Source organism: Periplaneta americana, chromosome 16 (assembly GCF_040183065.1).
Source record: "Periplaneta americana isolate PAMFEO1 chromosome 16, P.americana_PAMFEO1_priV1, whole genome shotgun sequence".
NCBI lineage: Eukaryota > Metazoa > Arthropoda > Insecta > Blattodea > Blattidae > Periplaneta > Periplaneta americana.
In genome coordinates, this window is record NC_091132.1 from 156,706,902 (window position 1) to 156,721,827 (window position 14,926).

At 35.0% G+C, this 14,926-nt stretch overlaps 1 protein-coding gene across 3 annotated transcripts in view; it reads right to left on the reverse strand.

Moving 5' to 3' along the window:
- Positions 1-12,084, reverse strand: part of LOC138691522 (zinc finger protein 235-like) — a 30,650-nt gene extending 18,566 nt beyond the window's left edge. The window contains exons 1-4 of one of the 3 annotated variants that reach the window (XM_069813543.1): positions 11,944-12,084; positions 11,578-11,681; positions 5,798-5,935; positions 3,620-3,693 (exon numbers count right to left, since the gene is read on the reverse strand). In XM_069813543.1, coding sequence (XP_069669644.1) covers positions 3,620-3,693; positions 5,798-5,935; positions 11,578-11,670 — 305 coding nt within the window. In that variant the 5' untranslated portion in view covers positions 11,671-11,681; positions 11,944-12,084. Of the gene's footprint in view, positions 1-3,619; positions 3,694-5,797; positions 5,936-11,577 lie in introns of all 3 variants that reach the window. The other 2 variants (XM_069813544.1, XM_069813542.1) reach the window with 2 other exon arrangements.
- Positions 12,085-14,926: the final 2,842 nt, after the last annotated feature.

The window sequence follows — 14,926 nt, forward strand, 5'->3', positions numbered from 1 at the left end:
AAATACCTGGCATAGTCATACCAGCAAGTATACACAGTTGGGAAACCGGATGAGTCTCCAGAGAACAGACAAGATCCAAGGAATGAGAACTGTGCAAGATGTTGTATTAGCTTTCTAGGGTATGGGACGAAGGGTAACAACGAACAACTCTTCACAAGCTGTAATTTGATAGAGAACATTTTAGCTCAAAACCTAGCCCTCACTGGCGAGGAAGAAAAAGAAAGTTGATATTGCCAAACGTATACAGTAGGGAAAGGAAGAGAAGTTCTTTCTGTTTCTTTTTGGAGTATTGGTCATTTGACTGACAGTCTATAATCCAAAACAAAAGAAGAAGAAGAAGAAGAAGAAGAAGAAGAAGACTCTATTGTGCCACTGCTATCACAGCATCATGGCATGTCTTGTTCGAAGAAAGACAATTTCAATCCACAAATAATACTCGACTATAACAAAACCAAAGCAGGAGTGGATACTGTGCACAAGAGAGTACACAACAACTTCTGAGATGGTGTGTCCGACTGTGGTGCAACATAAATGACGTCAGTTGTGTGAACACTCTCAAGATTCCTGAGTAGAAAATAAAGCAAAATCATCATCATAGGCACCTATTCCTGCTTGAACTAAGTGACGAGCTGGTTCGTCCCTTCATGGCCCAGAGATCTACGACCACAGCACCGACAAGGGAAGGGCTTCGGCTCGAACAGGAATTTATGGTTAAATATTTGTACAGACGCTTACCACACAATGGTGATGAAGACCGTAAAAGCATTCATTTGTGCAACTCTCCGTTTGGTTGGTATTGGTCAATACACTTCTTTAAAAATGTACATGAGGATTCTCTATAAAATGCATGAAACAGCATGGAGCAGAGCAATAATCACAACACGCAGAACCAACACCTGAACAATCTTCTGAACCACACTCGTGCTGAAAAATCAAATGCCACCTGAATTACATTTTTGAAGTCTGAGACTTGTTCATGATTCACGTAACCAGCTGACAGCCAGGAATACTCAAGCATAGGGCGGTATACTGGAGCAGAAAACTGTTTATGAATTACAGAGTGCATTTTCATTACAAACACTCGATTTCCCAAGTTAAGTTCTGGATTCCCAGCAAGAGTCCTTATGCAACGAGTTATCCTTCGAGTATATATTTTGTATTGTCTAAGGAAATAGATATTCAGAGGCTGGATATAATTAGTTTTTTTTTCAGGTGGAATGATCATACATTCCACGTCCAAGTCTTGGAATGTTTCATTTATTAAGGTTGTGACCTTGTGCGCATTCAATGACTAAAATAACAGTATATACTTTTGATTAACTGCAATATTTTCAGACAGAACGTTGGAGAAAGGTGTTCTTCAATGGGCTTTAGAAATTTTACCACTCGCACTAGCTTCTAGGCTAGGCTAGGCTTACGGGTAAGGTGTCCCATCCCCTTCATTTTTGTGCAGTGCTCTCCCTACCCCTCAACTCGTACAGTACTTTAACAAACCACACATTACACAAACGAACGCTTTTGGGAGCTTTACAGAGATGTAAAGATGGGCCTGTATACAAATTTTGGATACGAAATTCCTATTCGAGCCGAAATCCTTCCCTTGTGAAAAAAGCCAGATAGTGTTTGTATGGAAGCACTTTGTACACACAATCCATAGAATGAACCCTGCATTAGCCACTGTATCAGCTGGAAATGGAAGGGATGTGGACACTGCCACATGTGCCGAAGTTTGCCGGACAGGAAAATGACCTCAAGCTTCAAATGATAAATGATCACTGTTGTATGCTGAACCTGGAGTATGGGTGTTCTGTTAAAAATATATAATTGGTGTATAGTCGCATGAGTTTAGTACAAATTTCAAATTCATTAACTACTCATGCTACTTGAGTAAATAAACCATCTGCTCTTCTACCAGTACTAACATGTACAAAGCCCAAGAATCTTTCATAAGCATAGCGAGAACTGTAGGTAGTTGAGATTTGTTCTCGATATCAGAAGTTTCATCAAGTATTATAGCCACAAATGAAACTGAGTTAATTTCATTTTTTATTTCTTCTTTTTCTACATCAGCAATAGCTTTTATGATATCATTTTGAATCAATGGAGAAGTTCCTGGAAACACTGTGGAAGAATTTAGAAGGTTTTCTAAAAGTAAACCATATTCTTTTAACACATTCAAAAATTCTAAAACAATTCCTTTGTTCAAAGAACTATCTGACTCGTCATGTCCCAGCAGAGGAAGCTGCGGATTAGCTAGAAGACAAATAGCGTCAATGATTCGTATTAATACTTCTCTATTTTTCTTTACCCCTTTGTTGTATTTATTGGTATCAGTTCTTCGTTCATCATCTAATAAACTATCAATTCACTTGAATAATTTCAAGGGAAAAATTGTTCCGGGGCCGGGTATCGATCTCGGGACCCTTTGCATAGCGCACGAATGCTCTGCTGATTGATTTACCCCAGGAACCATACACGACACTGCCACAATTCTTCCCTTTATACCAACGTAACTCATCCCTGAGAGCTGAGTACTCTTACAGTTATATGCAGTCTTTTAAAAGGAAGCATGCGGCTATCCCGTAACTTGAAAATCATAAATTTCAGTGGTGTTTTCGTGACACCACTGCTCTAAACTCACTACGTGTGTGAGATGTTGGAAAGTATGAGAGTTAATGGCTTTATTTTTTTTTTTGTTCATTTAACAACGCTGTATCAACTATTAGGTCGATGCATTTGTGACAGCGAGACGGTATTTGGCAAGATAAGGTCGAGGATTCGCCATAGATTACCTGGCATTCACCTTACGGTTGGGGAAAACCTCGGAAGAAATCCAAACAGGTAATCAGCCCAAGTCGGGTTCGAAACCGCGTCTGAGCGTACCTTCAGACTGGCAGGCAAGAGCCTTAACCGACTGAGCCACGCCAGTGGCTAATGGCTTTATTCCTAAGGGCTCTGCATTAATAACATCACCAACAAATTTCTTGAGTAGTAGGGCTAGGTCTATGAAGTGGAAGGGGACACAGTGGCCAAACAGGAAAAAATCAGAACCTGCTGAAACATTGGTCAAGAACGAGTATATGTATTATTGTTGTTGTAATTCTGGTGATGTGAAAGTTAAAGACTGATGTCCTTAAATATATTAGAAAGCAAGAACTAACGGACGAACAAAGAAATAAATGAATTAATAAATAAAATAGAGAAATTAATGTTACATAAAGACTTCCTAAATGTGATGAGCGATTTGCACAAAAACCCTTCAAATGGACTCAAAATGGTAGTTCATTATTTCCTAGGGAATAACAAAAACTTCAATTATAAAGAAACTGTAGAAATTAAGTTAAAGATTTCAGGACCCTAGGATGCAATATAAGTGTATGCAAATCCATCTAGGTTATTTTCTTGAAAATCTAGGAACTTTCAGTGAGAACATGAAGAAAGATTTGAACAGTACTTATAGAAATCAGATATCAAGAGAAGTGGAGAGTGAATGTGATAGCTGATTACTGCTGGATGATTCAGGCAGATAGTTCTTCTGAAGCTGCTTCTGAACAGTCAAGAAAACGGACACTTCAAACACAATGAATTCTCTACGTGAAGACTAGTACACAACACTCACCTTTCGGCAAAAACCTCGTTGTCCTCAGCCGTCACTTCTGCCCTTGGCTCCTCACTGAATTCACTCCGCTCTTCCTACAAATACAGAGCAAATAAAACAAAAACATTGCTCAATTTACATCAATAAATGTGCATCGATTTCAGTTGCCACACAACTGCATTTAAGTCTTATTAGGCCTAGTAGAATCTTAGCTAATAAAAGATAATTTTTGGGGCATATATTTCATGGGGCTCATCTTTCTTGCAGAACAGCTTTTTTAAACTTTTTTAACATGTGACACACTCATATAATTTATTGTTAACAAGCAACTGGGGAATTTCGAGGCTTTTACGAGGAAATGAGTATACTATAAAATAAAAATAAATGAGGAATATGTATATGCATTAATATATTAAACATAATATTTTCAATTTTATATGAATTACTTATGGGTCAACATACCCAGGGAATGATCATATGACGAATGGTGAAAAGGCACATGGTGCAAAAGACGTTGAGAAGAGAGACAAAGTATATATGTCACAAATAGAAATAACACCATTTTTTTATTTTTATGTAAAGCCTATGATAGAAACGCAAAATTAAATGACAGAAAGGTATTACAATGCAATATCAATGTAATAATTAACTGTTATTTGGGAAATTTGAAAACATACAATATCATTATATGTGTTTCTAAGGCATTTTATGCACGAAACATTTTCTTTCATAAAGCCAAGTAAAATAACATATTTTTAAAGACTGCCACGATATTCTAATTTAGTGATCTGGCCATCCTAGATGTGCGTCAGTTATTCCCTTCTCTGCTTCTCGCACACCTACACTGTGTTTACTGAAGGCTGACTTGAGGCGCATTTGATATTCTTCCGCACACCAGCGGACCTTTCAAGTGTGCCGTGGCAAACTGGAGGAGAGTAATTGTTCTAGAATAACTACTTAACTATCGTATAATAGCAGACATTATCTATGAATGAATAATTCAGTTTCAAGTGACGAATTTGGTAGATTTTGTGAATGATTTATTTTACGACACTTTATCAACTGCAATGACTATTTAATGTCTTCGTGAAATGAAGGTGATAATGCCAGCACAATGATTTGATTGTCCAGTGCCGAAAGTTACCAAGCATTTGTTCTGAATGGTATAAGAAATAATCCCAGAAAAAACTTCAAACAGATAAATTGTTCCCGCCAGTATCTGGACACAGGTGCACCAATTTTACGGTCAGGCATCATAACACCACATCTTTGGACAAAAATTCGTACAATTCTCCTTTTAGTAACAATGTCTAATCTATGTCTTTGTATATCTTCAAACTTTTTAATTACCAGGTATATACTGGTCAGGTTGAGAAAATTCGTTCAATTATTTAGGGAACTTGATAACTTTCCGGAGAATTTTAAGTAAGCTGGTGTCTACTCATAAGGAGTACAAGATAATTCAAATTCGTTGTTTCTTTCTACTCATTCTAAAATTAGTAAATTGATGTTTCTAATTTTACGGTTGTCTACGTGTATTAAAATTAAATGCACTTCAATGACAGAATAGGTCCGAATAAAATAAACAACAGTTCCATGCATGCTATACATGCACATAGGTATCAGAACATATTGCAGAATTTAGAATCTGCTCTGGAATTCAATAAAAAATCAGATAAATACTTCATCTTAAAGTTATAAAATATATTTTATCTACGGGTAAGACAATGTTCTATAAGGAAATATTGCAAATACGTGAATATTTAAAAACAAGAAGTGATACACAGATGAAGAGAGGAGATAATGTTTGTAGAGAAATCTAAAGCAAAATCAATTATTTGGAACCGGTACGAACTATTAAGAAAATTAGGCAAAGACACAGAGAAGACGAAAAGAAGTCATGCCCTTAAAAACATTTTTTCAAACCCACTGCGGGAATGTGTTGCCTGGCAACAATTAAGAGTAAGAGTAACAAACAATTTCCTCTTCGTATTCAAAACATTAACTGTAATAAAATCCCAACACTAGTTCCCTGCAACATGACATAACATGTAATAAAAATAGTGGTAAGTTTTTGTCTCTATCACAGAGTAAAAGGCACTACAAGTACTGTTGTAAAGAGGTAGTGTCCGTTACAATCAAAATGCAAGATAAACACTGGCAGAAGAATACACAGTGCATTTCTTGTGCTCCACTTACCTCTGGTTCACGTTTCACCATAGGGAATGTAATTGGCACCGGATCTTCCTCAAATTTTATCTCAGATGTGAGATCATGGCTCTGGTCCACATATTCCTCCTTTATACCAGTCACATGCTGATCCACATAATTCCGTTCCTACAGTACAAACAGACATCTTAAATGAACAATTTATTACAGGGTGTTAGAAGGCGACTTCTATTGTTATCAGCTGCTCTGTATTTGTTGATATGCCTCAGCCTGATCACAACCCACAGCACGTGCTTTACACTATGACGAATAGGGTCAGGAGTCATATGAAAACGTATATTATCTGTGCAAAAACATTATTCAAGTGCAGTTTTAATAAATTAAATGTTTTTACTTGATTATTTAATGACGGTGCAACAACTACTAGATTATTTAGCGTCGATGGGATTGGTGATAGAGAGATGGTATTTGGCGACATGAGGCCGAGGTTTCGATACAGATTACATAACATTCACATTATAGTTCGGAAAAACCTCGGAAAAACCCAACGAGGAAATCAGCCCAAGCGTGAATCGAACCCGCGCACGACCGCATTTCCGGATCAGCAGGCAAGAGTCTTAGCCAACTGAGCCACGCGAGTGCCTTCAATGAAGTTGTCGGAGAACAGAAACATACGATAAAATAAATAATAATAGCAATTTATTTATTTAATCTCGCAGACCTAAGACCAGTAGGATTTCTTTTTCGCCCAGCGAGACTCTAATCCTACCTGAATACCACTGCCGTACATAGTTAATACATTAATATTTAGACCGTAGAAGAGCATGATAGTGAGTAATGAAAGTAAAAGTAAATAATGAAAGTTAGATAAGTAATGTTAGTGAGACAATAACAAACACTGGTAAGAAATAATAATAATAATAATAATAATAATAATAATAATAATAATAATAATAACAATAATAATAATAATAATAATAATAATAATGATGAGATAATTTAAATATTTATACTGTGACATATATAATCATTAAAGATTGAGAAACTTGCAACAGCTATATTTCAAAAAGAGAATTGTTTGGACAATATTTCCTTAGTCTATTCTTATATTGGCTTGATGTCTGACAGTTTCTGACATTATTCGATAGGGAATTTCAAAGTCGAGGAACAGCCACAGTGGAAGAAGATGAATACCAGGATGTTTGGTGGGAGGGAAGGGATAATATTGAGGAATGTTGTGATTGTGTGTCTAGATAAAGGTGGGTGGATATTATGCCTATCTTTAAGTTTTGAGCATGATTTCAAATTTTACTGCTTACACTCTGATTCCATATAACCATTATCATAACATGGGGTAAGTCCGATCAATATTTTGAGTTTTGTAAGCGTTAACCATATAAGGTTACAACCTAGTGAAACGTCGATTTAATTTTATAATAATCTATTTTGCAGAATAATCTCTACTGAATGTAAATATCTTCCATTGTTTTCCAGTTCATACTGTTTAATGTATCTTGTTGATCAGTGTCACCTCAATAGGTGGGGTGAATCCGATCACACATTACTTTTTCATTTGAAATTGGATTCATACAACTCAATGAGTGAAAACAATCACTAATTGTAGTTTTAAAAAAGTATTTAAAGAATGTTATAATATTTATGGAAAATATAATTATAACATCATAAATGACTAAATCAATATCGTAGATTATAGTATTAAAGAATGTATATTTCCCACGTCACAAGGTTATGTTGCACTGCCTTTCGAACTATCTGCCCTACTTCTACTTCAGTGGCAGGATGTATAAGAAATGTATCACCATCTCCCACCGTTTTTTTTTCAGAGACAGTTCTTGTCATACAAGTCGTCTTCAATTATTCTATCCAATCTGACAGTGAAATTATTTATTATTTTCTTAGGCCCGTTACACAATTGAAGAGATTTCGATAGCAATAAATGTGTAACGAGAAAAATCAAAGATTGATAACAATGATTCAAACGGACGTCCAAAAACTGGAAGAGATTCTCGTTCGGTGCAAAAATCTCAAGCGATTTCCTCGTTGGAATTTGTAGCTCAGCGAAATTTCTTGACACATTTAACAAACAGTCGACCTGGTTGGCGAGTTGGTATAGCACTGGCCTTCTACGCCCAAGGTTGTGGGTTCGATCCCGGGCCAGGTCGATGGCATTTAAGTGTGCTTAAATGCGACAGGCTCATGTCAGTAGATTTACTACCATGTAAAAGAACTCCTGTGGGACAAAATTCCGGCACATCCGGCAACGCTGACATAACCTCTGCAGTTGCAAGCATCATTAAATAAAACATAACATTTTATCAAAGATGTTTTTCACATTTATTCTATTTATGACTGAATGGAGTAAAAGATTAAGTAATAAAACAGTTGGTGGTGAGTGTATTGTATCGTTTCTATTGACAATGAGGAAAGATGGCTGATAATAACTGGAGTGAGAAACTTAACGACCTTCTACGATGCCACCCATAGATCTATTTGTATGATACACGGGATGAAAACTATAAAAACATGAAAACTTAAGCAGAAATCTGTAGACAAATATCAGATGATCTGAAAATAATATTTGGATGAGCTTTAATGGTATTAATTACAACATTTGGTATTGTATCTATATATCTTAACAGTTTACAGTTAACCTTTATTTCCCTGAATGATTACCACAATCAGAAAAATAATCTCTGAATGAAGGCAGTGCACAGATGATCATAGCGACAACTACCTGTAATGTGTGGAGAAGGGTTCTTTGCCTCTTTCTCGCTACACATTTCTCCCTAATGACGTCTCTTCAAGTGTGTAATGGGCCTTAGTGAGGAATCCTATAGTAGCGTAATTATTTTCGGTAATTTCATAGAAGACGGGCACTTGGTTGAATATAGTAAGTATTACCAACTTTTTTATTTCAGAGTTAAATGTTAGTGATCTTTTAGTGACTTTTACATGTTAGTTCTAGGATTTTATACTAGGTGTCGCCGTGATTTTCTTTTAATTTTATTGGTTATAGTTGTCATTTGTTCTAGAATTTTCGTTAATTTTGAATGGATAATGACTTTATCAGTTGTTTTTAGTTGTTTGACGTGAGTGGTGTTATGTTGTGTCTAATGGCTAAAGCCATTGAAAGTTTGTCATTTTATGATTTTTGTGGTTTCCTTTCGATTTGATTGGTTATAGTTGTAATTTATTCTAGAGTTTTCATGAATTTTGAATGGATAATGACGTTATCAGTTGTTCTTGGTTGTTTGACGTGAGTGGTGTTATGTTGTGTCTAATGGCTAAAGCTATTGAAAGTTTGTCATTTTATGATTTTTGTGGTTTTCTTTCGATTTGATTGGTTATAGTTGTAATTTATTCTAGAATTTTCATTAATTTTGAATGGATAATGACGTTGTCAGTTGTTCTTGGTTGTTTGACGTGAGTGGTGTTACATTGTAGATTTGTCCGCATTTGTCGAATGCGCATCGTCATGCTTACGAAAAGGCACTTCTCAGTGTCAATAATTTATTTTGTGTGCACGAGGTTGGAATTTTGAATTAAGAGGGAAAGGAAGGAATCCTTATTCTGAAATTATTTATTAAATTTTGTGTCGATTTTGGTTTAGTTCTTTCGCTGGTGAATAACGATTGTGTTGAATGTTGAGGAGAACACTGTTTTCCTGTGGTTTAAAGGAATTATTTACTGAATTTTCTGTAGATGTTAAGGTGTTATAAGTGTTCGAAGAGAATTTCATTTAGTGTAAAGACGTGGTTTATTTATGCAAAGTTGACTGTACGACAAAGTGTTGGTTTAGTTCTTTGTTGGCTGAATGGTTTAAGGTTAGATTGCCTTAAAGCCTGTGTCATTTATACTGTGAAGACGTCAATGAGAATTGAATTTTATTTGATAAGTTGATAAATTATTATGTTTTGTTTTGTGTTTTGGTGATTTTTGGGGTTAAAGTGCGGACGAAAACTGCCAGAAAAGTACTACCAACTATGAAGTTCGAATGCCACTAAACGCCAAACAAATCAAAGGCGAAAAATTAAATATATTTTAATTTTTTTGAAGGGCTTGTTCTTCTTTAAAAATATGAACGTATATTTGATTTTTCATCTTTGATTTTGCGATGTTTGGTGACATTTGGACTTCATAGTTGGCAGACCGTTTTTGGTAGTTTTCGTCAGCCATGTTGGATTTTGCCCGTCTTCTAGGAAATTACCTTATTTTCAGATAACTTAATTTAACAATCAGAGTCATGTAACAGTCACAATACTCTGCCAAAGCTTTTCTAGTGCTCAATTTTCCTCATTTTAAAGCTTTCACCACATTACAAAGGTACAGTGAGCTGTAATTGCATTTTCTTGGTTATCGTAGCTCCTTTGCATATCCTCACATTATTGAATTTAACCTACACCGTAACGTAAATTAAGTACAGAGGCATAATTTAGTAAAAAAAATTAATCCCAATCATGAATTACCTACTTTTCCATTATATACGAACGTGATTGGAGTCATCTTCTAAAACAACACATTACAAAGGGCGTAAAATAAATACGAAAATAATTTTATCTCTGTGGATTAATGACTCAGTGGAACAACAGTAAAAACTGTTATTCTGTGTGTTGAACTTTTTATATTATAGTTCAGTTTCTCATTTTGAAATTTTAAGCTAAATTTGTAGGAAAGTAAAAATAGACTAGAATATTTTATATAAACTACTTAAATTATTACCAGTGGATTACTATAAATATGATAAAACCTGTTTTAGACAGTAGGTCTATATGCAGATATGAGCATTAAGATGGTCTGTTCTATATATAAATAAAAATGCTTATTAATAATAAGGTTTGTTTTGCAAAAATCAAAGTTTGGCTCCATAAAGTCAGGAGCACCACTGTTAATTTTATAATGGACAGATTAGAAGATGAACTTGATTTTACATAGATCAGAATAGGATAAAATAAAACCAGAGAATGAGAGGAGCTTGTATGAAATATCTTAAAAAAAAAAGAAATGTTTTGATGATATGGTTTTAAACACTGTTTATTATTAACACAGAAAACAAATAAACATATCAGAGACTTCTGAGGGTTTAAAAATTAATAATAATAGCAATCGCTAATAACTGATATACAGTTAAGCTGCTCGACCTTCTATACAATCCTACTGCAAATACTTGAAATCTAAAGGTGTGGTGAAACATGTAATTAAATTTAATATAGGCATCACAAATGATCAACCACAAAATCATATATCAAGCCTGGTAATCACATTTTAATATTTTAAGTTACATTGCAAGCCAGAGTACTAAGTGTCTATCCTGTACATAGTGTACAAAATTCGTTTTATTTTAGAAAAACCACAAAGTAAAAAATTATACATATGTTAGGTAACTAAAGAGGTCGCAAGTTGAAGTTGAAGGCACATTTCCTGCACCATATATATACTACAGATGTCAATATGGACTTTACTTAGAATATGGCTTAGTACTGCATTAGGGAGGTTGTAAAATATTAAAAAATGAGAATTGTTTATGAAAGAAAGTTTCAATAAAGCTTCCTGTAAACTATATGTTAAATTAAGAATTCTGATCAACTCTCAAATAGCTTACCCTTGAGAGATATGTACAAGATGTGCTATTTTGACAAAGAAGACGAGGAACTGGAAGATTTTTTTTTTTTTTTTGTTTCATTCAGTGCATTGAATATAATTTGAGAAATGAACACTTTATGTTGTAAGGTAAATTTATATCTATATAAAAATCGCATATATAAAACAGACAGTAATGGCTTACAATATACCTCTAATACAGGTTTCTTCTCATGCTCATCTGTGTCGTCACTTGTTTCTGGAGACAGTGGGTGGACCTCGAATTCCGCCTTTATCACATCCATCGTACCAGTAACTGAAAGAATTGAGAAACTGACATCCATTTGCAGACCGTAAGCTGTTGGGAAAACGTCTTTACTCGTTACAGATTGTGATTTTTACGGCGAATATGTACTATGTCAAGATCCTTATGAATATTGATACTTGCGGGGAAAGTATGTGCCGCTGTAATCAGAAACCAGTTATTCGGAAGTAAAACATATACTGTAATCAATCTACAATTATAATATATTCAAGATTAGAGCCCATGTTTGCTTGTAATATAATTAAACACTTACAGAAAATGTAGTAATTCAGCGTCCCAAATTAAATAAGATGCTGAGACGAGTTCGCGTGTTCAATCAGATCTAAAGAGAAGGGACACTATCAAGGATGGAGTGGATAAACTATCAGTGTGGCCAAAAGGACGGAAATTCCGTCTAAAGCAACGAGCACAGAATCTGTGCTCGTTGGTCTAAAGTGACGGAATTTCAGTGTAGCGGACGGGAAAAGAATGGCTTTGACGGATGACGGATTTTCTGGCGGAAATTACTATATACATCGTCCTTTGACCTTTTAGATGCTGTCATTTGTAATTGTTTAATTTTTAGGAGAGCGTAGACTAACAAAGAACGTCAACTGCAGAACTAGAGACATGATATGGATGAATTATTAGTTTAATGAAGATTGTTAAGGAACTTGCGTTAATATTCGCTTTTATTTGTATACTTATAGATATATTGAGTGGGTCTTACTGTTTTTTTTTTTTTATTTTGACGGATTCAGACGGATTTTCAGATGATAGACGGGGATACAATTTATGTGTTGGCAACACTGTAAACAATATAAACATACATTACTTCCACAAAGGAGAATATTTATATTATGGGACGTGCGCAGGAACTAGTGATGGGCGAAGTTGTTCTTTTCCCGGAACAGTTCCGACGGTTCCGGTTCCGAAAAAATACTATGTTCCAAATAACAGTTCCGAAATAACAGTCACCAGTAGTGATGAGTCGGAGTCGTTGAGTCGTTCAAACGAACGATACAGTACCCTCCCTCTTCACCATGCAGCTCACACTGGAGCACTCATAGGTATGACATAGTACACATTCTTATCTATAGATGGCACTGCAATGCACATTCGAATCGATTTTGGAAAATTGCTGTGCATGCGGACAGAACTCAAAAGCGTATGTTAGTAATTAAACAGCTGTTGACTACAAGGACAGAATACAACACTTTGTTTTCGTACATAAAGTTATAAAGACATGGTAGCCAACTAAAAAAAATAACATAACATTTAAAACATATGGTATGTAATTTCTGTTCTCTCTATTACATAATATAAAAAAAGAAACAAATCATATTTTTTTATTTTTACTTTTCTTAATGTACAGTTATAATAATAATAATAATAATAATAATAATAATAATAATAATAATAAATATTACAATTTCATAAATAATAAGATATATATTGGCAATACTGAAACCTGGAAACCCCGCAGTGGGTTAGTAAAATGTTGGAATCGCATCTTTACCAAAGTGTAATTTAAACTTCGCATTAAACCTCGCTCTCCAAATCAGTACTTATATGGGTAGTTTCCAACAAATAATGCTACAACATTTTTGTCGTTCTTTGATAACAGAGAAGATATCACAAAAACTTGTGCTTGTCAGACTTAACCTGAACAAACGACATACAGACATTGTAACTAAACCACTCATTACCATTTACGACTTTAACCTTTGTATAGAATCAGCTGATCAATGAATTAATACTAGTATGCGTACTTTATGACTGTAGAATGCAGTGGCGGCTCGTAGTCAAATGTCCAGGGTAGGCAAAATTTACAGAACATTTTTATGTAATTCCCGCGATTCAATGACAGCTCGCTTTCATCATGCCCCCCGAAAACTTAACTCTTGCTTACATAACAATACTGTTACATCAATGAGCCGTCTCATAATTTGTCGGTTTTTTCTAGTTTATTGTTATACTGTTGTCTTGCAACCCTTGTTGTTCAGACAACATTTCCGAAATTGGATTCAAATTCTTTTCAAGTCTCTTTAGACTTACCGAGTTACAAATATGATCTGATTCCAAGTACCTTCTTTAGATTACAATAACAAACGTGACCACCTACAGCTTAGCTTTAACTTCACTTCCTGTTAGCCATTTATGTGTTTCATACCATACTTACTTACTCACAAATGGCTTTTAAAGAATCCGCAGGTTCATTGCCGCCCTCACGTAAGCCCGCCATCGGTCCATACACTGTGCAAGATTAATCCAGTCTCTATCATCATATCCCACCTCCCTAAAATCCATTTTAATATTATCCTCCCATCTACGTCTCGACCTCCCCAAATGTCTTTTTTCCTCCGGCCTCCCAACTAACACACTATATGCATTTCTGGATTCGCCCATACGTGCTACATGCCCTGCCCATTTCAAACGTCTGGATTTAATGTTCCTAATTATGTCAGGTGAAGAATACAATGCGTGCAGGTTTGCGTTATGTAACTTTCTCCATTCTCCTGTAACTTCATCCCTCTTAGCCCCAAATATTTTCCTAAGAACCTTATTCTCAAACACCCTTAACCTATGTTCCTCTCTCAAAGTGAGAGTCCAAGTTTCACAACCATACAGAACAACCGGTAATATAACTGTTTTATAAATTCTAACTTTCAGATTTTTTGACAGCAGACTAGATGACAAAAGCTTCTCAATCGAATAACAACAGGCATTTCCCATATTTATTCTGTGTTTAATTTCCTCCCGAGTATCATTTATATATGTTACTGTTGCTCCAAGATATTTGAATTTTTCCACCTTTTCGAAAGATAAATCTCCAATTTTTATATTTCCATTTGTAGTGTTTCATACCATGAAGGATTAAATTTTCTTGCACCTTTAGCACTGACTTTATGAACAACAGAGCTTAATGCAGGAGTGGGTCGTCCATTGTCCAAAATACTTCTCTTTTCAATGTCATTACGACGCGAAAACGGACAACGTAACAGTTTACTTATTATATCAGTCATAATATAATATTATTGTTATCACTTACATTAACTATAAATCACCAAATATACGTAACACTAATATACAGTACGTACTTGCAAAAATCACATTTTCTAAAATACACTGTTTAAAAAAAAACATCTTTTAAAACACACTGTTTACAAACTGTTATACTACTCGTAACAATCTACGTTCCAACTCGTGAAACTTTCAAACAGAAATTTCGCAAATCGTAGGTGTTCGATAATACT